Raw genomic sequence first — 27,016 nt, 5'->3', positions numbered from 1 at the left:
TCATATCCAGAAAAAAAATACAAAACCTCTGTCTTATATTACTCTCTTCCCTTCTAAATACATGAAAAACTACTGATTGATAGGAGTGGAAATTCAGATATAATTTCAATTATCTGCCTAAAGGCCTGGAAACTATCTAAGTCTAAGATGCTGCTATCAGTGGATGATCCTTATTTTAAACTGACTAGATCTAAAAAATGAAAGCTATCAGTCATATATTTCCTTTTGTCCAAGGAGTAGCAAATTTACCTACTGCAAGAAAGAGTTCCTTATTTGGTTTAAGGGGAGTTGTACTTTGGAAATGGCCTATAGGCTCTTTTTTGGGAGGGTGGGGATCGTGGTGGTCGGGCCAGGGGAAAGGGCCAAAAGAATAAATTAGTATTCAGAAGAAATGAAAAACATAAAAAGTCATAGCTATGTAAATTTATTCCGAAGTTGCACTGACATGTCAGGCAAATATTTTTAAAATGATATTGTATTAATATTACCACTGGAAGAATATTTTTCTCTAGATTATCAGTACAGTTCATTCAATTCCTATAATAAAAACTATGCCTTATTTTCACTTGTACCTGCCAAGCTCTTTTTGTGTTTATTCAGCAAATACTTATTGAGCACTTACTATGTAGGAGGCATGGTTGTACTTAAATTTTGTGTAGGAACAACTTTGAGGAAAAAGTTGTTTCAAACTTTTTTTTATATTGTGAAATTCTGAAACTAGGGAAGCATTTTGGTAGTTTTTGTTTTCATGAAGCCACGTCTGAATCATTTTATTGGTTTGATTTCCTGTGTTAATAAATTTATAGTCAACAAATGGCAATTTACCTCCATTCTATTGTATTTTAATATGAACTTCATTTGTAATGAGGTTTCTATCAAAAAGATTTTTTAAAGTAGATGATGCTATAAATGAATATGTTTATTTGTTCCCCAATGAACCTAGTAGAAGTGAAAGGGTGCTTGAATGTCATAACTATCAAATTGAGGAAGGATAATCAGATCGCCCAGGGATAGGAATGTTCTGTTGTTTACTAATAAAATGCCTGCTTAGTGTGCCTTCAACGACGAAAAAGGACGCAGTGGTCTCTGAAGTAGTTGGAAGTGTCTTACTTTCCAAGTACAGCTTTTAGAATATTTTGTGGATATGGCTCTTTTGGGGGTTGGTATTCCTGTTTTAAAGTGCAGCCTGTTCAAGTGAAGGGGTTCCATGTTGCCTAAGCTTTAAAACGGCCAAAACAAGTTAAAGAGCCACCTTTATTTACAGCTGCGGGACTAGGCGTTAGGTCTGTTCCAGGAAGAAAATTGGGCTCATGGCTCTTTTCCACAGTGGGGACAATTGCAGACTTTTCTTCCGCAGAGCGTGAAATGCGCCTCTTCCTGCCGCGGGCCCTGCCCCGCCCCGCCCGCGGCCCCCGGGGCGACCCCAGCCTCAGGTGTCCCTCCCGCCGCGGCCGGGCGGGCGGGCGGGCGCTCCGGGGGCGTCGGGACTTCCTGTCTGGGCGCGGGGCGGAAGGATCGCGTTGCCAGCCCAGGCGGCCGCCGCCGCCGCCCCTGCCGTTAGGTGGTGGGGTTTCTCCGCCCGGCGGCGGGAGGCGGGCCGGCCTCGGCTTCCTGTCGGAGGACGCGCAAGGATCTGGGCGTCGGTGTGTGAGCGAGTGCGTGAGTGTGTGTCGGCCGCACGGCGTGGCTCGGGCCGCGGGTTCCGCCTCCCCCCGCCGCCGCCGCTCACGGTGGAAGTCAATGTGCAGCAGCAGCGCCAGCCCCGGGATAAACATGGCGACGTCTCTGCATGAGGGGCCCACGAACCAGCTGGATCTGCTCATCCGGGCTGGTAAGGGCAGGGGAACTTTTCTCCGGTGCAGCGGTGCAGCGGGCTAGGGGTGCACCCAAGGCGGGGTGCCTCCCCCGCGGCGGTCAGTGCCGGGGTACAGTGTCCGCCTCGGTCCCTGGGGCGGCCGGGGGAGAGGGGGGTAGTGAATGAAGTAATGGAGGCGACGAATCAGGAAGTGATCACCTTGGAGAGTAACCTGCCTCGGCTCCGGCACGGCCGCTGCTAGGGGGCTCGGCGAGCAGCGCGGCAGCGGCGGGCGGAGCGCTGGCAGCAGGAGCCGGGGCGCCGAGCCGCAGGGAAGTTGGGGACTCGGGGCGGACGAGTTGCGCGCTGCGCCCCAGCCGCCGAGGAACCAGGAAGTGAGTGCGGCTGTTGTCTGTCGGCGGCGCCTGCCACGCTGTCTGGCCGGAGAGGCCGCTCTGCCCGCGGCCGGGGACCGCGGGCTCCCCGGTGAACGCTCGCCGCCCCCGCCCCGTTCTTCTCAGACCAGGTCCACGGACCCACTACTTCCGCATGGACGGGGCAGCCCGGGCCATGTCCGGTGGACCGCTACCCGCCAAAAAAATGCCCTGACCCTCCCCACCTTGTGCAGCCTCGGAGTAACGGTTCTGGAAGGGTCACTTAACGTGGAGCGGCCCGGGGTGCGGTGTCTCCCAGCCGCCCGCCGCCCCTTCCTCATCTCATGGGTGGCAGCGAAGAAGTAGGCTCATGCCCCTTCCCTCGTGGGTGGTTTTTTTTTTTTTAGGGGGAGAATGGGAAGGACACGGAATATCTTGTGTAGCCCTGACCTGGCGCGCTGGGGTGTCAGAGGAGGAGGCTAATTTTTGTAAACAGTGGGTGAATGCGAAGGAGTGGAGCGGCGGGAGGGAGTCACGGCCCTAGGGAAGTCTCAGCACGGAATTGCCCCCGTACCCCCTCCCCCCCAAACCTCCCACCATAGCGGAAGCGCCTCGGAGAGGACAGAACGGCCGGGATTGACAGGCCTCTCGTTCCAATCTGCTCGCTGAGATGTTCCAAATGAGAACGTTGATTTCTGGGGGCGGGACTCGGGGCTCGCGCTGGGCCAATGGAGATTGGGCGGGAGTGAAGCTGACAATGTACGCATGGAATTGGAGGGAAGAGGAGTGTAAACACGGAAGTGGCCGCGGGGGTGGGGGATGTGCAGCGCCACTGCTGCAGCGGAAGGGCACGGACTTAAGTTACATAGAAGCGGCAGCTTTACTTAATGGACAGCGCTGCGAGGGCCCGGAATCGATGCAGCAGTGCTTGCATCTATTTACTTACTAGAGTAATAAACACACATGTTCCTTTCCCCCGGTTATATTTCATATCGCCACCGATGGGAATCGGAAGATGGGAAATACCAAAAGAGTATCGCTGTAAAAGATGTTGCCCCCCCCCGTTTTCCAGCCATTGTTTTTAGGTAGGGCACGTGAATTTAGTTTGGTTGGTGAAACTGTGATTCTGTTCGATTGGGGGAAATCATGAGCACATGTGTATCTCTGAATTTAACAGAACTTTAAGTTTAAAGAAACTCGGGAATACTGTAACTGTATGTATTGTATAACACATGAGTGACCAATCTTTATTCTGTAAAATGTAATACAAGACGTTTTAAGGGTCCCAAAGAAAAAAATCAGCTTACTGAGTAGTGATTAAAACACATTTGCCAGTTATTTTCTGATCAGAGTAAAAACTTAGTGAATAAGAGGTAGAGTACAAGGAGAACTTGGTTCCATTGTGTGTGCTCAATTCACTAATAACATAATATGAATTAAGGGATGGAATTTTTGGCTTTGTAGGATTGATTGGGTCAGTGATATTTCTGTGAGTGATAAACATGTACATTTCAGGAAATGGTTCCAGTGGTTTTGAACATAACCCCTGCAGTTAGAATCTTGAAAAATATTGTAAAGGTAAAGGGCTTAATTTTGTCTATGGAAGATATTTTTTTCATAAGCTTTTAGAGTTATTAGTGAAACTGAATGTGACCTGTAGATACTTTGCTTGGAGTGGATACATATAGGCAGCCTACAGTTTGAACATACAAATATTTAATATCCCTTTGTTAAGGTGGTGGTGGTGTTTTTTAAGTTAAAAGCAGACGTGCAGCCCTACTGCATTTACTTAGTATATGTAAACCTTACAATCGAAGTTTGCTTCATGATTTTAATGTCTTGTAAAGAATATGTTTTACATATAATTGTTTTCAAATTATTTCCTCAATCATGTTCATGTAATCTGAAGCTCCTTTACAAGTCCTATTTTAGAAGGAAACTTGAGATAGGTTTGCTGATTTACACTAGGTTTATTCAGTGAGTTCAAGTTGGGGAGGAAAGGTGGCCTAGGAAATGTAGAACTGGGGATCTAAATTTTTATTGCTGCCAGTTTCCAATGACAGTGGGAGAGTAGTTTATAATGTTGGTAATTGTAAAATGGACAAGATGATACCTTTTTAATTCCCTTGAGGGAAGTTGTCAGGTGTTATACATCATCCTTCCTCAAAGATTTTACAGTCAAATTGAGGAGACAGATAAACATCTATATAATATTTAAGTATATACAGTGATTGCTATAATGGGTTGATGATTAGTGTAGAATGACTGATAGTAAGAAAAAGTTATGGAGGAGATAAGATTTTCAGTTGAATATTGTTCGATAAACTTTTTTTTCTAAGCAAATATAAAGCACTTAATATTGTTATATGTTAACACTTATAAAGGTACTAGAGGATATATTTTGCTTTTACTTTCCTCCTTTAGAGGCTTAACTATCAACTTTAGTTAGCTATCAACTTCAGCTTTAGTTATAAACATTTATGCTGTCAGAAGAGTTTGAGTAAAGAATGAAATAAATAAGCTTAGTTAATAAAAACCATTTTAACATACAAAAGAGTTGACATACTTTATAAAACTTTCACTGGCAACATGGTATGAGAAAGAGCCTTAATTCTGAAGTCGGGAGAAGAGGACCTACATCTGGCTGTCACTAAACTATATCTGTACTCTTTAAGGCTTCATTAGGATTCATTAGGTGTTCTATAACTTTTAAAGTTCTGAAATTATAAGTGACTGAGAAATATTTAATAGGAAGTGAAGGCTTTTCTTTTTCTTGGATTTCTTTACATTATGCCATGTGAATGAATATGTCTAAGGTTATGAAATTGGGAGGTTACTCACTTCCTTTTAGCCAGTCTTGGAACTTGAATATGACTATGATATAGTTTACTTAATTTAGGCTCATTTCTAGTATGTACATATATATAGCTTATAGGAAAAATGGATGTCAATAGGAAAAAAAGAATGTCCCTTAATATTTCAGCAAAAGTATTGTGTATGTATAATCTGGATTTTCTTGAAGATTTTCAATTTAAAATATTCTGCCTTCTTATTCTCAAATATACTTTTCTTGACTTTTTTTCCTTCTTTTTGAGAATTGAGAAGTAGAGTCACCAGAAGCTTTGTTTTACTTTAATTAAGGCAGTTATTAAGTTAAAGGAGGGAATTTTTTCTGGAAATTTAGCCTAAGTATTTTCACTAACAAAACAAGTGTGTCTGTTTTGTCATAGTTTATCGTGAAATTTGAACTTGAAAATCTTATTTCTAATTTACTATATATTGGAATGTCTAGTATCAATCTGGAAAAAGTTGAACAGGATGTGAAAATATGAAGCATATGTTGAAATAAAACAAAGAGTGGCATTAACTTGTTTGTTTTTGTTAATCCTTACCTGAGGATGTTCTTTTTATTTATTTATTTTTTTGAGAGTGAATGGAAAGGAAAGAGAGAAAGAGAAAGAGAAACATCGATGTGAGAGCGACACACCATTGTCTGCCTCCTGCACTTGTCCCTACTGGGGCTGGGGATCAACCTGCAACCTAGGTACTGTGCCACAGGCTGGAGCTTGAACCACTGAGAAACACAGGCCAGGGCAAGAATGGCATTAATTTTTTTAAAAAATATGTATTTTATTGATTTTTTTACAGAGAGGAAGGGAGGGGGATAGAGAGTTAGAAACATCGATGAGAGAGAAACATTAAAGAGCTGCCTCCTGCACACCCGCTACTGGGGATGTGCCCACAACCAAGATACATACCCTTGACCGAAATGGAACCTGGGACCCTTCAGTCTGCAGGCTGATGCTCTATCCACTGAGCCAAACTGGTTAGGACTGGCATTAACTTTTTTAAAAATTTACTTGAAAATGTGTTTAAGAAATTATTCTTCAGAATTCATTGCAGCATTAGTACTAAAAATCATATAAAAACTGAGTTAAAGAGTAACATTAGTGTAGTCAATCAGGATAATTCAACAAAACAATTTCCTTCAGAAACAAATTTGGTTGGTGGACAGGGGCAGGCATGAGAGTGTTCTTGGTAATTATTTAAACTCTTTGTGTTACCTGTAAATTAAATGTTCAAAAGGTTGCAAAGAAATATTTATGAAAATCTTAAAAATCTTTTATGTGTAAGTGGACAAAATACTGTTGTGCTTATGGAAACGGATACTTTGATGTTTATGTTTAGAAGTTAAAACTTACAAAAACATAGGGATAGAATTTGGGTGTTTATTATATAATTACATTTGATAAAAATTACAGCTGCAGTTCTGAAAAACTTAAATTTCTGGTCTGGGAATTCTGGGCGTCTGTGAAGTCAAAATTGTTTTCATAATAATACTAAGACATTACATATTTACCTTTTCACTTTCACAAGTGTTCTGAGGAGTTTTCTGGAGGCTACATGACTTGATATTCCAACATACTTAATGAAGAAGCAAATAAGAGTTCAACTGTTTTCCACCATGTATTTAAAAGATTTGTAAAAGTGTAAAACAAAGCTACTCATACTTACTAAATTTTTTTGTTTTAGAAAGGTTATTTTGGCTCAGTGGTTGAGTGTGGACCTATGAGCTAGGAGGTTGAAGTTCGATTCCTGGTCAGAGCACATGCCCGGGTTGCAGGCTCCATCCCTAGTGATGATTCTCTCTTATCATTGATGTTTCCATCTCTCCCTTTCCTCTCTGAAATCAATAAAAGTATATTTTTTTAAAAAAGAGGAAAGGTTATTTTGCATAAAGTATTATGTTTACAAGTATTGGGTTAATTAAATGAGTTAATAAATATTTTGAAGTTTTGATAGATTTAATTTCAAATAGTATAAATACACATAGAATGGCAGTCCTTAAATTGGATGTAAAGGGCCCCTTTTACCAAAAAAGTTTGAGAAGCTGAAATATAGTTTTATTTAATAAACACTTTTCAGTACTGTGGCCACTAGCCACATGAGGTTATTGAGTACATGAAATGTGGGTTAGAAACTGAATTTTAAAAAATTTTAATTTAAATGTAAAAACTGAAGTAGTGGAAAACTTTGTCAATTACATGTTGAAATGACATTATCTTGGATATACTGGGTTAAATGAAAGGTATTAATTTTACCTGCTTTTAATGTGGTTACTGGAAATTTAAAAATTATATGTAGCTCATGTTTTATATATATAATATATTTTTATTGATTTCAGAAAGGAAGGGAAAGGGAGAGAGAGAAACATCAATGATGGGAATCATTGATCAGCTGCCTCCTGCATGCCCCACATTGGGGATTGAGCCCGCAATTGGGCTTTGTGTCCTGACAGGGAATCAAACCGAAATCTCCTGGCTCATAAGTCCACACTCAACCACTGAGCCATGCCGGCCAGGCTCATGTTATGTTTTTATCAGACAACTCTACTTTAGAAAATAATTTTATTTTCTTTCCCTTTTCAACCTTATAACAACTATTGATGAGAAAGTTAAAGGGGAACAGGTAAAGATGAGAGTATCCTAGGCCTTTATCTTTTCCCTCTTTTCATAGCATTCATTCATATTCTTCACTCGCCCGTTATGTCATACATAGCCTTGGGGCATTAGAGGATAAGGTGTGGTAGTGAGACAGTTGAGTGATGACCTTGTAATGTTAGTTTATGGTCTTGCTTGTAGTGGGATACCACTATCACCTAATGAAGTGTTTTCTGATTTTTTCCCATTGCTCTCAAGTTAAATTGCTATTAAGTTACATTTTTTACTTTTAAGAACATTGTTATGAACTAGGTCCATTGCCAGCATTCTCTTCTGCAAAGCTGAGAGGTATGTCTCTTGTCAGACTTAATTACCAAGTTTGGTATTTAGTAACAGCTGTTGAGTGAGTCTGGAATAATCTACCATACAAACACCAGTTGATGAGAAAGCTAGAAACCGAACAAGAAGACCTCTTACCAATGGTAAAAGAAGGCATAAGCAAATTTAATGGCTCTATGATTAAAATTAAAATAGTTTTGAAATTTATTTGGTAGACTTATTTCTTCAAGGAGTATTTACCAGCAACACCAACTACTAGTGTTAACTAGAAAATATCTCTTAGATTACTTTTAGCTTCATTGTTTCTATTTTTAAAATGAGTTGCTTATTTTCTCCCACAGTTTTTATACATAGGTTTAGAAAGACTCCAGCAAGTCAGGTTTTAAGTGAGAAAAAAGGAATTTTCAGCCATTGCTTATAGTTTGCTTACTTTGATTACACAAAATTGTTAAATTTATGTTTATCCTTAAGAGTTGTGTAAAATTTTTAGTTTAAATTGTGTTTGAATTATTGAGCAGAACATCTAGTATTAAAAAGTTTTTAAAAATTACAGAAACTTGAAGAGGAGAAATATCTTTCAAATTTCTGTTATAAAAATGACTTGTTGACTTATGTCAATGAAAGAAAAGGGAAAAGATAGTGTCACTTTTTACAAAATGGGTGAAATATTCTTGGAAATTATCATGGGTACATTACTGTAAATTGATCGAAGTGTGAGTTCTTGGGTGTTCATTTCTTAAATAGGTGCTTAGGGTTATTTTAGTAAATAAAAATGACAAAAAATAAAATAAGCATAAAAAAAAAGAAATTGGCACTCCTTTTAAACAAACTTAGCTTACAGAGTAACTTTAATTTTGCACTTTCATTTAGTTTTGAAATATTTTACTTCCATTTATGTTTTGTCATTCTCTAGCTACACAAGGCCAGTGATCTAGTTACACTTATCTCAGTTTTATGGCATAGGGACTGGTACATTATGAGAAATGCTCAACAACCATTTGTTGATTGTATATAAGAATATTAGATCTTCTGATCGATACTTCATTAGAAAATTTATGTATATTCTCATCCTAAATTTAAAGGATGAATAAATAAGTTTTCTTCTTAAATTTGTATGTATTTTATTTGTTTTAATCTGTAAATATACATTTTCTGGTAAAATATAATATGTGGAGGTCAGAAATATAGGCAAGAAAATAATTTCCACTGATATAACTAATATGAAATTATGGTCTTTAAAATGTACCTCAAACTACTTAAGAACTTGGCAACATAATGTATAATTGCTAGACATATTTCATTTGTTTTATAGCTTGAAAATCTGATAAAATTCTATTGCTGTATTATTATCAAATACTTGAAGCTCTGATTTTAATATGATAGTTTTTAGGGTATGTCTTAATACAATTACATAAGGAATTAGTTTACCCTGGATGGTTTATTAATAGCAGCTAAGACAACAGCTAAATTGCCACACAAGCAGACCTTGAAGAGAATGAAGTTCCTGGTATAAATTTTAAAAACTTGAGAATTTGCTTAACAGGGTTCTTTAGTGTATGTGAGTATTATAGGGAGGTACTTTGAAAAATATACTTGAGAATTGCAGTATATTTATACTTACTAATACTAAGTGTCTTAAAATTGAGCTGGAAGGACTGATTGAATCCTTTGCTTCAGTGAAGCTGCAGATAAGAGTAAGCAGGGTCACCTAAAGATAGATTTACTTAGAGGTTTGGCTGCCTCTCTGGAACCGGTCAGCTTTGAGCAGATTTCCATAAATGGACAGAGCAACTGGAGAGACCCAGTACCTTGGTTGAGAGTGTGGATGATGTGCAACAGGTGGTAAAAACAGTCACTGGATTTTTTTAATAAATGCTCTTCAAATGACTGGTGTTTAAAGGCTGAGCATTTGGGGAATTTTGAGACTAAGTGAATTTTTTTCAATTACAAGTTTCCTGGAAACAGTTTTAAAAGATTCATATTTTTAGTGTGTAGAACTTGTGGATTTACAATATGGTTTTATGGAATTTGTATAAATACTTTCTTTTAGTTCCTTTAGAAGATTAGAAACGGTTTTAGAACCTTTCACCAAGTAAAACATTCAATGTTTTAAGTCAGGATGTGAAATTAATATTTCGTTAAGATAATAAGTTTGTTCTTGACTTGCCTATTTTCTTGTAGGGTCATTGGGTTCTTAAATTTCAATACATAAAAGACATACTTGCCTACCTACTATATGAAAGGTCTCTGTTAGGAACTAAAACGGATATGAAGATGAATTAATATAGCCACTCTGATCTCAAAGAGTTTATTGAATTCTTATCTATGTGTATGTTTTTTATGGGAGTCACCTCACTTTATTCTTATAACTATGTGAGGTACGGAATACTACTGTTTTGTATAAGGAAACCCAGACTTATAAGGAATTAAATTGCTGGGGCTTAGTAACAGAAATTACTGGTATAAGTGGCAGAGGATAGAACCCAAGCTCTTAGACCTGGAAGTCCAAACCTCTGCTGTACACTTTACTGCTTCACAAATAATTCAATCAGCAAAGCAATAAACTAAGTTCAAGGAGAGAGTTACAAAAGGTGGTAAAATTAGAAAAAGATTCATGAAAAAAAAACAAACATAAAAACTCCTTTAAAAAAAATTTCTTGGGTAACACCTAGCAAAGTCCTCAAGGAGAGAGAGAGAGGTTATTGTGAAGGAAATTCCCACATGCTTTGGTGCCGCAGCTAATGCACTAACCCAGGAGGGTCTGTAGGAATTTAACTAATTAATTAAAGTAACTTAGAAATATGTGTTTCTGACTAATTTTGATATGCATGACCCCTGATTTTAGTAACAGTATATCAAAATATATAATTGACTTTAGGATTGTTAATTCACAACCATCCTTACTCTCCATAAGTTAGTTTTGGCCTAAAATTGATACAGGTTTAAAATTTTAAGCGTTTTTCTTTGTTTTCCTTTGGATAAGATTCAGAAATTTCTCAGTAATTGCTAGCCAATCTCAATAGTTGCTTTATAGTTAACATTCATTTTACAAAGTGAGGATACTAGATTGTTTTGGTGTTTAAAGTATCTCTATAAATAATTTACATAAACTAATGTGTATCAGTGATTTAGAGTTATGCCCATAAGAGTTAATTTGTATTTATGTCTTCTACAGCAGTGTGTTTTAATTAGTAAATGTGTTCAGTGCATTTTTAATTAATTAGAACTTATTTTTCCCCCAGTGGAAGCATCAGTTCATAGCAGTAATGCACACTGTACAGATAAGACAATTGAAGCTGCTGAAGCCCTGCTTCATATGGAATCTCCTACCTGCTTGAGGGATTCAAGAAGTCCTGGTATGTGAACTGCCCTATTTATATTAAACCTGTCACATCATTTCATGTATCTAGAATGAATGGTTTTTTTTGGTTTTTTTAAAAAAATATATTTTACTGATTTTTTTACAGAGAGGAAGGGAGAGGGATAGAGAGTTAGAAACATCGATGGGAGGGAAACATCGATCAGCTGCCTCTTGCACACCTCTCCCACTGGGGATGTGCCCACAACCAAGGTACATGCCCTTGACCGGAATCGAACCTGGGACCCTTCAGTCCACAGGCCAACGCTCTATCCACTGAGCCAAACCGGTCAGGGCTAGAATGAATGGTTTTTAAGATACAGGAGCATGGTTGGGGTTCTCAAGATCTGTTATACATGAATACCTGAGACAGCAGTATTTGATCTTTATTTGTCAAAGTACCCAAGTCTTAAATACTTAATTTTCATAATAAATGAATGCCCAGTATAGATAGACAGAAGTTCATTAAGTTGCTATTTAGACTATCATGTCTTACTTCCTTAACTCTGGTAAATTTATAAACCTTTGTACAATAGTCCTTAAGTGAATGGCAGATGGGGCGGGGGGTGGTTGCCTCCTATGACCACCTTTAATTCTTTATTCTGTGATAAAGTGACTCAAGGGAACCATCTATTGTGGAGAGAGGAGGAAGCTTCCACCATTTCCTTACACTCCCTTCAGGCTGTGAGTTTTTCTTTTCTTTTGGTACCTTTTTTCCTTTAAGGCTGCCTTTGAGAGTTATGTTGTCCTAATTTTAATATTCCGATGTTAATTTAACTTGATATAGTAAGTGTGGACCTCCTTCTTTCCTTTTTTTTTTTAATATGTTTTTATTGATTTTGGAGAGAGGAAGGGAGGGGGGAGAGAGAGGGAAGGAGAGATAGAAACATCAATGATTAGAGAGAATCATTGATGGGCATGTGCCCTGACTGGGAATTAAACTGGGACCTCTTGGTTCATAGGTCAGTGCTAAACCTTTGAGCCACACATCTGGGCTGGACCTTCTTTTTATAGGACTTTACAATAAATACTAAGAGTAACCAGACTTTTAAAGTAAAATAGGAATCCTATGTATTCACAAGTATGAGAAGAAAATTAGGACATATTGGTCAGTGTGTTAATCCATGAGAGTAGGTATTAACTATCTCTTTATTGAAATAGAAATGCCATCTGATTATTTATGTACATTGGAAGAAAGCCAGGACAACATTATTGTTTAAATGAGTGCCAAATAGCAATCTTTATGTACTGTTTTAGTGACCCAAAATTTAGGGCTGTTTCATTAAATAAAGTTTTAAATATGAAAAGATATTCATTGGGCTGTAATGAGCATATTTTTCTTTTTTTCATATTTTAAAATGAATGATAAGTGCTTACTTATCACTGAAATCACATTTATTAAATGTCTTAAATTTTACTATGTGCATGAATTAGCTAGTTAGAAAATAATGATGGGTACATGGATGGAAAGTATTAAAGAACTCATTATTTTATTTCCAAATATTTTCCCAATTGTCAAAATAATGCAGTTGTCTACAATGAGCTTAAAAATACAGGGTGGGGAGAAAGTAGGTTTACAGTTGTGAGTATGTGAAATACAGAGTTTATTCCTGTATTATTTATTACTTATTGTATTATTTTCCATATGACCGACTGTAAACTAACTTTTGCCCCACTCTGTATATAAAAGTGTGAAGACCGGAAGGTGACTACTCATCTCCCCTTCTTACCCAGAGGATTAACATTTTCTTTAAGTTGATTTTTCTTGCATTTTATTTTCTTATATACTTTACTTCAAGTTCTTACCCTGCTTTGATGAATTATTAAACCTCACCTCTACTAAGTATTGAATTGTCCACAGTAAGAAGCATTAATGGGGGTGGGAAATTTTAACTTTTCAACTTTTTTTTTATAGTGGAAGTGTTTGTCCCTCCTTGTGTATCAACTCCAGAATTTATCCATGCTGCTATGAGGCCAGATGTCATTACAGAAACTGTAGTGGAGGTGTCAACTGAAGAATCTGAACCAATGGATACCTCTCCTATTCCTACATCACCAGATAGCCATGAACCAATGAAAAAGAAAAAAGGTAGAGTATATTTATAAATTTCTGGAAGCGTGGGTGAAATTTTTTGTATGAAATATATACTGTAGATTTATGATTGATGTTATCTTAACTAGATACTCTCAAAGAATCAAAAATTGAGATTTTAATTTTGTATTTTAACATGTTCATACTATTTAAAAGGAGTTAGTATTTAAGCCCTAAAAGTAGTTGCCTAAAAATGAGATCATAATGGGTGTTGGACACACAGAAGGAAAATCAGAGATTCACTGCACATTTGTCTACTTTGTGGTCCTTTTAGGTACTTGGTTACCTTTTTTAAAAGGAATTTAATCTTTCACTATTTTTCATAATCCTGTTTTCCTACTCTTTTGTGGACATGAAAATAAAAGCACAACTTTTTTTTCGATGCCTTCTTTTTCCCCCCCATTCCTTCTTTTAAATACCAAGATTGCCAATAGGGACCTATAAGTGAAATAAACTCACTAGTGGGGTAAAGAGAAAGAATATTTCCACTTAGTTGTCTCCTGCTGGGACATCACTCACCTGATCCTGGTAGGTGGGGCACAAGGCTCCAGCAGATCTCCAACATCCTGAGGAGATGGGTAGTAAGTGGGTCCTTTTCCTGTTTGAATCAAAGGTAAAACTTGAAATGACACCCTATACAAATTGGTACTCATCTAATTCCTCTTTCTTCACATTTTAGAATGGGGGAAAAACAAAGGCAAAACTAAAGGAAAACAACTTTTTTTTTTCCTAAGAAAAACTTTTATTAAAAATAATGGTGTTTTTCTTTTCTTTATTAGAAGTGTTTCAAATTGATGTGATGTTCCCAGGTCTGTGCTTATTGCTGTGAGGGATACAATGAAAATTAGGTCAGAGTGCCTTCCCTCATATAATACATCTATATATATAAAAGCCCAAGTTGACCGTTCAACTGTTCGAATGGTAGCTATGATGCGCACTGACCACCAGGGGGTAGACACTCAACACACAGGCATGGAAACATGGAACAGACTGATGAATCTCGGAAGGGGGGAGGAGGAAGGGAGGGATGAGATTAACCAATAATCTTATATGCATACTAGAGGCCCAGTGCACGGATTCTTCGTCCTGGCCTGCGAGGATCAGGCTGAATCCATGCACCGGGCCGCTGACATTCCCCGAGGGGTCCCGGATTGCGAGAGGGTGCAGGCCAGGCCAAGGGACACCACCGGTGCACGAATCTGTGCACTGGGCCTCTAATATCCTATATAATAAAAGGCCAATATGCAAATTGACCAAACAGCAGAAAGACCAGTCGCTATGACGTGCACTGACCACCATGGGACAGACGCTCAATGCAGGAGCTGCCACCTGGTGGTCATTGCGCTCCCACAGGGGGAATACCACTCAGCCAGAAGCCTTGAGCCGGCTCACAGCTGGCGAGCGCAGCGGCTGTGGTGGGAGCCTCTCTTGCCTCCGTGGCAGCGCTAAGGATATCCGACTGATGGCTTAGGCCCACTCCCTGCTGAGTGCATGAATTTTGTGCTCTGGGCCTCTAGTAGATTATATGTATCTTTTTAAAAAATATATATTTCTATTGATTTCAGAGAGGCAGGGAGAGGGATAGAGAGATAGAAACATCAATGATGAGAGAGAATCACTGATTGGCTGCCTCCTGCACGCCCCCTACTGGGGGGATCCAGCCCACAACCCCAGCATGTGCCCTTGGCTGGAATAGAACCTGGGACCCTTTAGTCCACAGGCCGATGCTCTATCCACTGAGCCAAACCAGCTAGGGCAGATTATATGTATCTTGAGGGAGGTATGAATACATGACAGAATTTAAAAGGAAGAATCACTTTTTGCTGTAAATGTTTAAAAGCAAAAGACATACATATTAATAACCTTGTTTGCCCACTGCCCACTGTAGCCTTTGGCTGGTTGCATCCAATGGGAGCTGTGACAAAATACTTAAGAAATTTTTAGGTTTATAAGAGGATAGAAAAGTTCATGAAAAGCTGGTATCATTTAGGGTAGGTACCAAGACCTCTAGATAAATAAGTTGATATGTGGAATTAACCTATGTGGTTTGATATAAACCAGGAAATAATTTGCGAATTTAATTTTGATTTTATATATTTAAAAAACAGATGGCCTTAATTTGAATTACATATAACATCATTATTTACTTATTTATTTGTGTTTAAGTACATTTGGGACATACACTTAAGTAGGTTATTTTTTAATAGCATGGTCTTTTGTATTTCCAGAGCTTGTAATATACTGATGTGTGTTGTGAATCTCAAAGGGAAGATAGCATGCAGTTTTCCAAAAAGGTTATTTGACTGTAGAACCCTTTTCCTACTGATGAATAACCTGTTTCTCAAGTAATGTAGTTTGGGAAACGTTGCTTTATGAGAAAGTAAAGTAAGCCTTTATGGGCTAACGTTTCCATTAAGGAAGTGGGCTATTTTGTGATGTAGGATACAGTAAAGATGTTTGTATTATTACTGATTGATTTGTACATGTAAATATCATTTACATTGGGAAATTAAGTTCTATTTTAACAAGGAAGCCAGTGAACTTGCCATTTTTATTTTGGGAAAGCATACTTCTTATTGATTAGAATTAACATAATGAAATCCTAGATCATAGTATCTATGCATTTGAAGATATAAATTAAGGTACTTTAATTTAGTTCTTTATTTGGTTGAAAATAGTCCTTGCTAATGAAGAGTAGAGTGACATCATAAATCCCAGGTGTATGACAATCACAAAATCTATAATAACATACAGGCATACCTCAGATATTACTGGTTTAGTTCCAGACCATTACAATAAAGTGAGTCACACAAATTTTTTGGTTTCCAGTGCACATAAAAGTTATGTTTATACTATTAAATGTGCAATAAATAGCATTATAGCTTTAAAAATGTATATTACCTTAATGAAAAACACTTTATTTCTAAAAAAATGCTCTCCATCACTTGAGCCTTCAGCAAGTTGGAATCTTCTTGCTGGTGGAGGGTCTTGGCATGATGTTAATGGCTGCTGACTGATGGGGGTGGTGGTCACTGAAGGTTGTGGTGGCTGTGGCAATTCCGTACAATAAGACAACAATGAAGTTTGCTGCACTGATTGACTTTCTTTCATTTGAATATGTAGAAGCCATTGCAGGATTAGCCTAGTTTCAATATTTTGTGTCAGGGAATAGGGAGGCCTGAGGAGAGGGAGAGATGGGGATCAGCTAGTGGAAGCAGTCAGAACACACACATTTATCAATTAAGTTCACTGGCTTATGTGGGTGTGATTCATGGCCCCAAAACAGCAATAGTAACATCAAAGATCACTGATCACAGATCACCATAACAAACATAATAACAATGAAAAAGCTTAAAATATTGTGAGAATTACCAAAATGTGACAGAGACACTAAGTGAGCCAATTACTGTTGGGAAAATGGTGCCAATAGACTTGCTTGACTCTGAATCTTCTGTTCATAAAAAAAAAAAAAAAAAAGCAAATATATGCAAAGCCCAATAAAGCCTAGGACAATAAAACAAGGTGTGTATGTATTTAATCTGAAAATACAGCAGTCGCCTCATTCCTGGCTTTGCTTTCCATGGTTTTAGTTACCTACGGTCAACCCAGGCCTGAACACATTAAATGAAAAAGTCCACAAATGAATGATTCATCAGATTTGAATTGCAGACAATTCTGAGTAGTGTGATGAAATCTTGAGCCTTCCAGCCCTGAACCTCAATCCTCCTTTGGTCCAGCATCTCCACACTGTATATATGCTCACTGCCCATTAAACTTAGTAGCTGTCTCTGTTATCAGATTGACTGTCGTATCACAGTGCTTGTGTTCTGGTCACCCTTATTCTTACTTCATAACGGCCCCAAAGCACTAGAGTAGTGATGCTGGCACTTGAGATATGCCAAAGAGAAGCCCTAAAGTGCTTCCTTTAAGTGAATAAGTATGTATGTATGTATAGGAAACAACATAGTATATATAGGGTTCAGTACTTTCCATAGTTTCAGGCAAACACCTGGGATCTTTGAAGGTATCTCCCACAGATAAGGGAGGACTACCGGATAATATATGTGAATATTCCCAACCTCTTTGTGGAGGCTTCTCTTCACCTGCCAGCATTCATTCATCAGTGCTGAAAATTGAATATAGTGCATTTCAGGCTTATGCCTTTTTTAGGGTAGAGAAGTACAGCTCTTGCTTTTCTGTTCATTGTGGATTCTAGTCTGAGGGAGCCTTCTGACAGAAGCAAAGAGAAACAAGAGTAAGGACATAAACATTTACTAGAGCCCAGCCTGTGTGGCTCAGTGGTTGAGCGTGGACCTGTGAACCAGGAGGTCACGGTTTCATTTCCGGTCAGGACAGGCGCTGGGTTGCAGACTCATCCCTAGTGTGGGGTGTGCAGGAGGCAGCCAGTCAGTGATTCTCTCTCATCATTTATGTTTCTCTCTCTTTCTCCCTCTCCCTTCCTCTCTGAAATCAATAAAAATATATTAAAAAAAAAAAAACAGAAGACAAACATTTACTAGACTATGACATAATTAGTTGAAAGATTTTCTTACCTTTATAGTGTACCTGCATATTTGAGGGAAATTTAAACTTATGCTTAAATTCTGGTGAATTGATTGGCTCAGAGCAGTAGAGTGTGTTTAAAATAATAGTTTTTACCTTTTCTCATTTGAACTCAAAGGGCTTGTGAGATTATCAGGTCCTCTGCAGTAACTAGGTAAAGCTTTTTGTAACAATCATCTAGAACGGATGCAGTAGAATCTGTTTCCATTGCCACATTATTGGAAAAGTTGAGCAAACTGAGGCTCTGACCATGTAAATAGTGGTTAGTAGAACCTGACTTGCCTTATACATTGAGATTACTACCAACTAACTGCTCTAATCTAAAATTGTAGAAGTGCTTTTAATGTTCTTAAGTGAGACTTCTTATATATACTGAATCTATTAATATACAAATTCGTCTTCATGAATAATGTATTATCAAAGAACCTGCTAATCATGCTTATTGTTTTTAATGTATGGTTTCATTATCTTATTTTTTCAGTTGGCCGTAAACCGAAGACCCAGCAATCACCAATTTCCAATGGGTCTCCTGAGTTGGGTATAAAGAAGAAACCCAGAGAAGGAAAAGGTAATTTGGGGAAGGCTATTTTGGAGGCCAGATGATTATTTTTTTTTCAGTCTGAAATATTTCTAGTATGTGCCCATGGCAGTACTATCTTTTTTTGATATATATATTTTATTGACTTCAGAGGGGAAGGGAAGGGAGGAGGAGAGAGAGTTAGAAACATCAGTGATGAGAATCATTGATTGGCTGCCTTCTACTCATCCCCTACTGGGGTTTGAGCCTATAACCCAGGCATGTGGTCTGACGGGGAATCAAACTGTGATCTCCTGGTTGATGCTTAACCACTGAGCTACCCTGGCCGGGCAGTACTGTCTTCAGTAGTACTTAACAAGGAGCTTTTAAACTCTATGCTCACTCCTGTCTGCCTGAGTTTCTGTAGCCATGGATACACGAGGGGAGTGCAAGGGGGTAGGCTTATTTTGGAAAAGGTCTTAAGTGCAATATGATGTACAGCTCTTCTTAAGAGCTATTGTTCTAGAGCAGGGGTCCTCAAACTTTTTAAACAGGGTGCCAGTTCACTGTCCCTCAGACAGTTGGAGGGCCGGACTATAGTTTTAAAAAAAAAAATGAACAATTCCTATGCGCACTGCGGGCGAGTCGGCTGCTAAGCAGAACAGGCAGTGGCACCCTGCGGGCCGGATAAATGTCCTCGGCGGGCCGCATGTGGCCCGTGGGCCATAGTTTGAGGACCCCTGTTTTAGAGCAAGCATGTCAAACTCCCCGCCCATGGGCTGCATGCCTTGTTTATTTGGCCTGTGTTAGCCTTTGAGTTTGACATACTTGTCTAGAGGATGTGTATATATAACAGCAGGCATCCTCATCTAGAGTCACTTAGAACTGAAAGAAGGTTACAACTAAGACTTATTTTTGATACACAATTTCTTAACTGATAGAAGCTGTGCAGTAAATAATTTAAGGCAAGCTGAATTCAATTTCCCAGTCACCAAATTTGAGTCATGTCAGTCAGGAATCAGAACAAAAATTTACCATTTTTTGCTTTAGAATTTGTATATTCTCATTATGAATAAAAATAGCAACAATCCTCCTACCTTCTGTGCTCTCCTAATTTATTGGGTAAGTTGATGTCAAGTAACGCTATCTAATAAAGAGGGAATATGCTAATTGACTGTCACACACTCACAAAGATGATGGTGCCCACAGCCAATAAGGAGGGAATATGCTAATTGACTGCCACGCCCTCAAAGATGGCGGCACCCAGTCCCCTCAGGCCTGCTGGGGCAGCAGGCGTGTGGCATGGCCGGGATCGCCTCCCATCCCTGAGGGCTCCCGGACTGTGAGAGGGGGCAGGCCGGGCTGAGGGACCCCCCTCCAGTGCATGAATTTTCATGCACCGGGCCTCTAGTACTTTTATAATGGTTTCAGGTTTGTTCTGGTAATGTGATAGTTAAAAATTGATCACTTCTGTGAATAAATGTTTTCAGACCAGTATTCAATAATTGGGTCATTTGGTTTTTATTTACTAGTGGCCTGGTGCACAAATGCATGCACATTGAAAGGAAATTAATTAGAAATATTTTAATATCGTTATTCGCCCTTTCTCTATAATAGAAGTGTCAACCAAATTCATGATCGGCAATGACAGACCAAAACACATGCGTTTGGTGCCAGTGAGAGCTTTATGTGTATTGTGCATGTGCGAGTCAGCTTAGCCTTTTATAGATATAGAATAAATTTGCTTAATTAGACCTGTTTTCTGATTTAGCTAAACTTTTTCCAGCCCAGTGAAGCACTCCAACTTCTCTTTCAGGTAATTGTCAGCAACACAGCAGTAAATACCAACACAAAGCAGATTATTATTGTAGATCACGCAGGGAGAACAAAGGGTAAAATATTTAACTGCAGCAGTGTTTGACTATATTCTGCGCAGTGAGCAAACCTGAAGTCATTTTCAAGGTCCACCCTTCTTTTCAGTCGGGTCAAGTTTCTAAACTTTCTAAATCTCCATTTTCCGGCTAATGAAAAGAAAATAGGATTCCACCAAGTCGCCTATCTTCCTACTCTAGGACTTCTGTGAGGATCAAATGAGATGAGGCACATGAAAACACTTCACAGACATTTGGTTCAAGTGTAAAATGTTTGCACCTGGCTATAAAGCAAGTCGTGTTCCTGGGCTGAAGAAACCCCAAGGAGGCTAGTTGCTAGGGTGAGGAAACCGGGCGTTGCTTCGTGACGTCATTACCTGGCACCTGCAGCCACCGTTGCTGGGCTGGGCTGTGGGCTGTGTTTTGCGCCATGGGGTCCCGGCAATGTTGGCTGTGATTTGGTGGGCTGTCGCTCCAGGGTAGTGGCGGGGCCTGTGTCCCACTTGGGGGAAGCCAAGTGTTGCTTTGTGGGCGCCAGGTCCACGGTGCTGTTTCTCTTGTAAACCTGAATTCTTTTTAAAATTGTGCTGCATTTTTTCTCCTGTTATCTGAAAACATAATGTGTATGCATATATTAAAAATATTTTAACAAATGTCCAGGTCATATTTACCAGCTGGCATTCTTTTACTTAATGTGTGGGTATTTTGCATTGTGATATTTAATAAAGACATTAACATGAGTAGAAGAGTGTTGATTTAAGACAAGTTTGAGATCCACTAAAATTAATTGTTGTATGTTTGTCCTTCCGGTGGCTCTGGAAGCTTCATATTTTCTTTGGACATCATTAGACGTCTTAGTTCTTGAAGTACAACTCTAATGCTATATGAATTTCAGCATTTTGCTAATACTGGTATGCTCCGTGCACCTACCATTCCACTGGAATTATTTATTCCATTCATATTAATTTTGTTTACAAGTCTAACTGATGGAGGAACTTCTGGGTATTTAGGTCCACATTCTACTTGCAGGCTATATATTCTGTTGTCATAATTTGTCCTTGGTGGCCCAATAATCATGCCGGTCCACCTTGTATCATATCTTCGTCATCTTCAAGGCACCAGCTAACCGTACCATCTCCTACTCCTTTTTGTCCTTCAAGTTCTTCCAACAAGTGAAAATTATGAGGAACTTTATCTCCTGTGGAGACCGTCATCTTCTTCTGCACCCTGATGCAGCCGTCCCCAGCCATACATCTTGATGTATAGTAGTTGAAAGTGATGTAGTTCAAAGTTATGCATATATATATTTTTTTATTTTAGAGAGAGGAATGTGGTAGGAGGAAACATCCCTTTTCAATAAATTAATAAATGCCTTTTGATGAATTTTGATCATAGAATTTGAGCTTATATAAAAACATACAAGTTTAAATAAATTTATTCAGAATTTAAATCTGTAAATTAATAAATATGATTGTTTTAAGTTCACTTAGTGCTATGCATTATGCCTTTGCCTTTATTGAACTCAAAATCTAGGCTAGGATAATATATGATAATATAAAATCTAGGATCTCGATTATATTAGTACCATAACTGGAAATATACATAGGATGTTATTTTAAAAATCCAGCAAACAAAATAAAAAACTAAGAAAACAAAAAAAGGAAAAAAAAATCCAGCAACAACCCGGCTGGTGTAGCTCAGCAGTTGAGTGTTGAGCCAGGAATTAAGAGGCCACCGGTTCAATTCCAGGTCAGGGCACATGCCCGGGTTGCAGCCTCGATCCCCTGTGGGGGTCATGTAGGAGGCCGCTGATGGTGATGTCTGTCTCTCATCAATGTTTCTTTCTATCCCTCTCCCTTATGCTCTCTCTTAAAAAAAAAAAAAATGCAGTAAACAAGTATATTTATGAATTTTGTTATGATGAAAGTTACTTTATATGACTTACTAGACAACACAATTTGACACTGTTCAAAGATTGCCAATATAGTCAAGTACTTAATGACAGACTCAGTACATTTGTGTTTACAAGTAGTAAATGATTTTATTTTTATCCAGCACAATTAAATATTTGCTTTTAATTATGTTAATGAATTTTTAATCAATATCTATCATTGTTTTCTAAGGAAACACAACCTACTTGTGGGAGTTTCTTTTAGATCTACTTCAAGATAAAAATACTTGTCCCCGGTATATTAAGTGGACTCAGAGAGAAAAGGGCATATTCAAGCTTGTGGATTCAAAGGCTGTCTCTAAGCTTTGGGGAAAACATAAGAACAAGCCAGACATGAACTATGAAACTATGGGACGAGCTTTGAGGTAAGAGCACAAAGGAACGAGTTTTCAAACAAAATTTACACATTCTTTCTATTGTCTATTTAGCTGTGAAAACCCCTTATTTATGATAACTTTTAATTTTGGAGGATATTCTAGAGAAGCTTCTTTAGATTTGGAGATAGATGGGGAGAGAGGAGTTTGGTCTGGATGTCTAAAATTTCAACATGGTTGGAAAATCTGTTTCTCCAGAAAAAATGTGCTTTTGCATTTAGGACTATCCCATAATACAAAATTAAGTTACAGACCTTTAAGAAAATTAAACCCAAATGAAAGTTTCCAAATTGTTAATTTGCTTCAGTTCTTGTGAATTTGTTATGATGGATTTATCTTGACATGAAAATTTCTCAACTTTTGTCAGTTTGAGAAACCACAAAACTTGTAGTGTACATGGCTTTTTCTAACTAAGGGTCCTTGTACATAATTTATGTGACAGTATTCACATATCCCACAGATTCATCTCTTCTAAGCACAGCTTATTAATTTTCCATGTTACATCAGATTGTTTTGTAATCTATGTATAAATCTGAGTTGAATTTTTATCAGTGTTCATAAAATAGTCTGTCTTTAGGTTAAATTACTTCCTTTAAGAATGAACTTTTTGCTACTTTATATCCTCAAGGTTATAGGGCCTACAGCACCAGTTCCAACTTCATTCCTACTCATGATTCTCAGCCATTTGAACAATCCAGGCAGGAAGAGCTCCTTCTTATTTTATAGAAATAAGTGAGTGTTTCTTTTATTACCCATTCTTCATGGTGGTTTGATTCATTAAGTAATTTTTCCTTACAGATATTATTACCAAAGGGGTATTCTTGCAAAGGTTGAAGGACAGAGGCTTGTTTATCAGTTCAAGGATATGCCCAAAAACATAGTGGTCATAGATGATGACAAAAGTGAAACCTGTAATGAAGATTTGGCAGCAGCTGCTGATGAAAAATCATTAGAACGAGTGTCACTATCTGCAGAAAGTCTCCTGAAAGCAACCTCTGTCCGTGGTGGGAAAAACTCATCTCCTCTAAACTGCTCCAGAGCAGAGAAAAGTGTAGCGAGAGTTGTGAATATCGCTTCCCCTGGTCATGATGCTTCGTCTCGGTCTCCTACTACTACCACATCTGTATCAGCAACAGCAGCCCCAAGGTAAGTGAGGGAAACTGTTAGTTGTATTTGCTTTTTTAGAAAACTCCTTGGCAAAACGATAAGTTCTTTTTTCAATATTAGCATTCTAAGAACCCACTGCTGGTCAGGAATTGAAAAGTACCTGATATTTTAAATGTACTTTGTTGTTATTAAAGTAGGTGATGTCTCATTTAAGGTGGATTTTTATGGTTTTCTAGATGGAACTTAATATGGGCTTTAGTTTTCTAAATATATTTATTTCATGGTAGTTCATATTCTAGGTGTCAGGGGTTTGTCAGTACATACGGAAAATTTGGGAGCACTAGTTTGTACATTTTGTATTTGCATTCATCATTTGCTCAAGAAACCTATTTCTACTTTAGCATTAAATATAGTCTATAATCTTTTTAATTTACCAGGACAGTTCGTGTGGCAATGCAAGTTCCTGTTGTAATGACATCATTGGGCCAGAAAATTTCAACTGTGGCAGTTCAGTCAGTTAATGCAGGTGCACCATTAATAACCAGCACTAGTCCAACAACAGCAACCTCTCCAAAGGTAGTTATTCAGACAATCCCTACTGTGATGCCAGCCTCTACTGAAAATGGAGACAAAATCACCATGCAGCCTGCCAAAATTATCACCATCCCAGCTACACAGCTTGCACAGTGTCAACTGCAGACGAAGTCAAATCTGACTGGATCTGGAAGCATTAACATTGTTGGAACCCCACTGGCTGTGAGAGCACTTACTCCTGTTTCCATAGCCCATGGTGCACCTGTAATGAGGCTATCAGTGCCTACTCAACAGGCATCTGGCCAGACTCCTCCCCGAGTAATCAGTGCGGTCATAAAAGGGCCAGAGGTTAAATCGGAGGCAGTGACAATAAAGCAGGAACATGACATGAAAACTTTGCAGCTGGTACAAGAAGAAAAACCGGCAGATGGAAATAAGACAGTGACCCATGTAGTGGTTGTCAGTGCCCCTTCAGCTATTGCCCTTCCCGTAACTATGAAAACGGAAGGACTAGTGACATGTGAGAAATAAAAGAGCAGCTCTGCCGTGGACTTAGACTGTTAGTAATAGTACTAACATAAATGTTTGCAAGGGATGTCATCAAGAAAAGTCAAAAGGAGACTTTAAAACATTTTTAATGCATATAGGAAAACAATCAAACATACTGGAAATAAGTTACCTATCCCATGTTTCAGTGGGAAATGAACTACATATTGAGATGCTGACAGAAAACTGCCTCTTACCTAGGAAACAACTGAACCCATCAATAAAAAAGGATTGAAAGGGACCAAGCAACTCACTACAATATCAAGTTACACTAAGACTTGGAACACTAACATTCTGTAAGAGGTTACAGTTTTCAATGGGGAGGGGTTGGGATGGGTGATCTCATTGTTACATATAGCAATTTTTGATGCATTTTATATGCATACCAGCAATTATTACTGTGTTCACACAGAACTCACTTAACTGGTGCTATGTGAAGACTCTGCTAATGTAGGTATTTTAGAATGTGAATTGAAGAATGGATCCAAAAGCTTCAGAAAGAGGATAGCAAAAAAGATCTAGTGTGATTTTTTTAAATAAAATATCATATAGCTTAAGCTGATTTAAAACAAAGGCCTTAGACTAATTTTCGGTTTTCTTTATTGAAATAAGCTAATGGCTTGTTTGTGTAAAGCTTTTTTTATTAAAAGAAAAATTTTAAAAATCTTGTACCTAGCACAGTATTGTTATAGAATTTACATGTAACATTTTATATGGTAGTTTAAGTCTGTCAGTTTCTTAATTGTGGACAAATTAACAGTTGGCTCTGGCCTTTTGCTGTAACATGCCTGTGTCACTCAGCCCTGTCATCTGTGCAGACATATCAGTTTCTGTTCTCCTGTCACTTGGAAGTTAAGGCTCAGCATGAATTTTTGTCAGGTAATTCTTAATACCTGGAGTTTTCTTTCTTTTTTCCTTTTTTTTTTTTTTTAGTTGAAGTTTAAGAGGGAAAGTACCAGTGTTCAAATTTGAACTATAATAGTTTGTATATTCAACATTTGAAGTATATTCTATTTTGTTGTACTCTTGTTTCAAAGTGTATTCAAGTAGGTTTTCTGAAATATAGAAATTTATCTTGCATTTTGGTCTCTGGTGATATTTTTAACAATATTCAAAAGCTAGTATAGAGACATAATTTTAGTTAAGAATAGAAGTCCTATTTCTCCTTTCCAATTAAAGAAATCCTACTTCTGTTTTGTTCTCTATATTAATATTTGGCAAATAACTGCATGTTGCCACTTCCTTTCTAATTATTATCGTGAACTATAATGTTCTAGTTACCATAATGAATTTACTATTTTAATGTTGGCCACACTTAAAGATTTTATATTTTAAATCAAGACCATTTGCTTCTCATACTTTCTGAAGGTTAGAAGGACAAGTAATATTCTGGCTCTTTTACAAATGAGGAACTGGAGGTCCAGAGGGATTACAGGAGTTTCCAAATTTCACACCAGACTAGGTCCTATGACTCTATATCTTAATGCTCTTTCTATTACAAAGAAAAGTTGTCTATTTTTACATCTTTTAGAAATTTAAATAAACTGATACTTAATATTTTGTGGCCTTTAATTGTGCATTTCATCTGATACGACTTAAGTTGACAAAGATTTTTTTAACAGCTCCCTTTGTAATCTTTTTATCTTTACCATAAACATACCTAATGGTACTTTTTAATAAAAGCTCAAAAAAAACCCCTCACCTGATTCTTATCCCATTTGAAAGTTAATCTCAAATTCTACTTCTTTAAATATTCCCTACTCCGCTTTGGCAATTCATTGTATTCTTTAAAAAAAATTTTTTTTATCTTTATTGTTGAAAGTATTATAGATGTCCCCCCATTTGACCCCTCTACTCTGCTCCCCCATCCCCCAGGTCTTCTTGCACTATTGTCTGTGTCCATTGGTTTTGCATATAAATTCTTTGGTTAATCTCCCCCTCCTCCACCCCAATTGTATTTTTTGCACTGCAATTTCATCCATAATACTGTTGTAGGGTAAAGATTATATACTCCACCATACCTACACCCCTCCTCAAGTGCTGAGCGTATGAAACATGGACATTTTTTGATTTTGGTAACATTTGCTAAGAATATGTCATGTGCTATGGCGGGTGAAGGTACTTTAAATTTTTAGTAATTCCCCCTATGCTATA

General features: G+C 38.1%; 1 protein-coding gene and 1 pseudogene across 10 annotated transcripts in view; one reads left to right on the top strand and one right to left on the bottom strand.

The window, feature by feature from the left end:
• ELF2 (E74 like ETS transcription factor 2) overlaps positions 1 to 26,542 on the top strand; it is a 102,119-nt gene extending 75,577 nt beyond the window's left edge. For 6 of the 9 annotated variants that reach the window (XM_080671552.1, XM_080671553.1, XM_080671554.1 and 3 more), the window contains 6 exons: positions 11,192 to 11,305; positions 13,223 to 13,396; positions 18,444 to 18,530; positions 22,474 to 22,666; positions 23,474 to 23,821; positions 24,220 to 26,542. In XM_080671552.1, the coding sequence (XP_080527678.1) occupies positions 11,192 to 11,305; positions 13,223 to 13,396; positions 18,444 to 18,530; positions 22,474 to 22,666; positions 23,474 to 23,821; positions 24,220 to 24,847 (1,544 nt within the window). In that variant the 3' untranslated portion in view covers positions 24,848 to 26,542. Of the gene's footprint in view, positions 1 to 1,431; positions 1,832 to 11,191; positions 11,306 to 13,222; positions 13,397 to 18,443; positions 18,531 to 22,473; positions 22,667 to 23,473; positions 23,822 to 24,219 lie in introns of those variants that run through there. The other 3 variants (XM_080671557.1, XM_080671558.1, XM_080671556.1) reach the window with 3 other exon arrangements.
• Positions 21,134 to 21,589, bottom strand: LOC308249757 (ubiquitin-conjugating enzyme E2 variant 2-like; annotated as a pseudogene). Its single transcript has one exon. The product of its transcript is annotated as a ubiquitin-conjugating enzyme E2 variant 2-like (transcript).
• Positions 26,543 to 27,016: the final 474 nt, after the last annotated feature.

The sequence above is a fragment of the Plecotus auritus genome, assembly GCF_963455305.1.
Source record: "Plecotus auritus genome assembly, chromosome: 6".
NCBI classification, from domain to species: domain Eukaryota; kingdom Metazoa; phylum Chordata; class Mammalia; order Chiroptera; family Vespertilionidae; genus Plecotus; species Plecotus auritus.
This window is presented reverse-complemented; position numbering and strand designations above follow the sequence as displayed.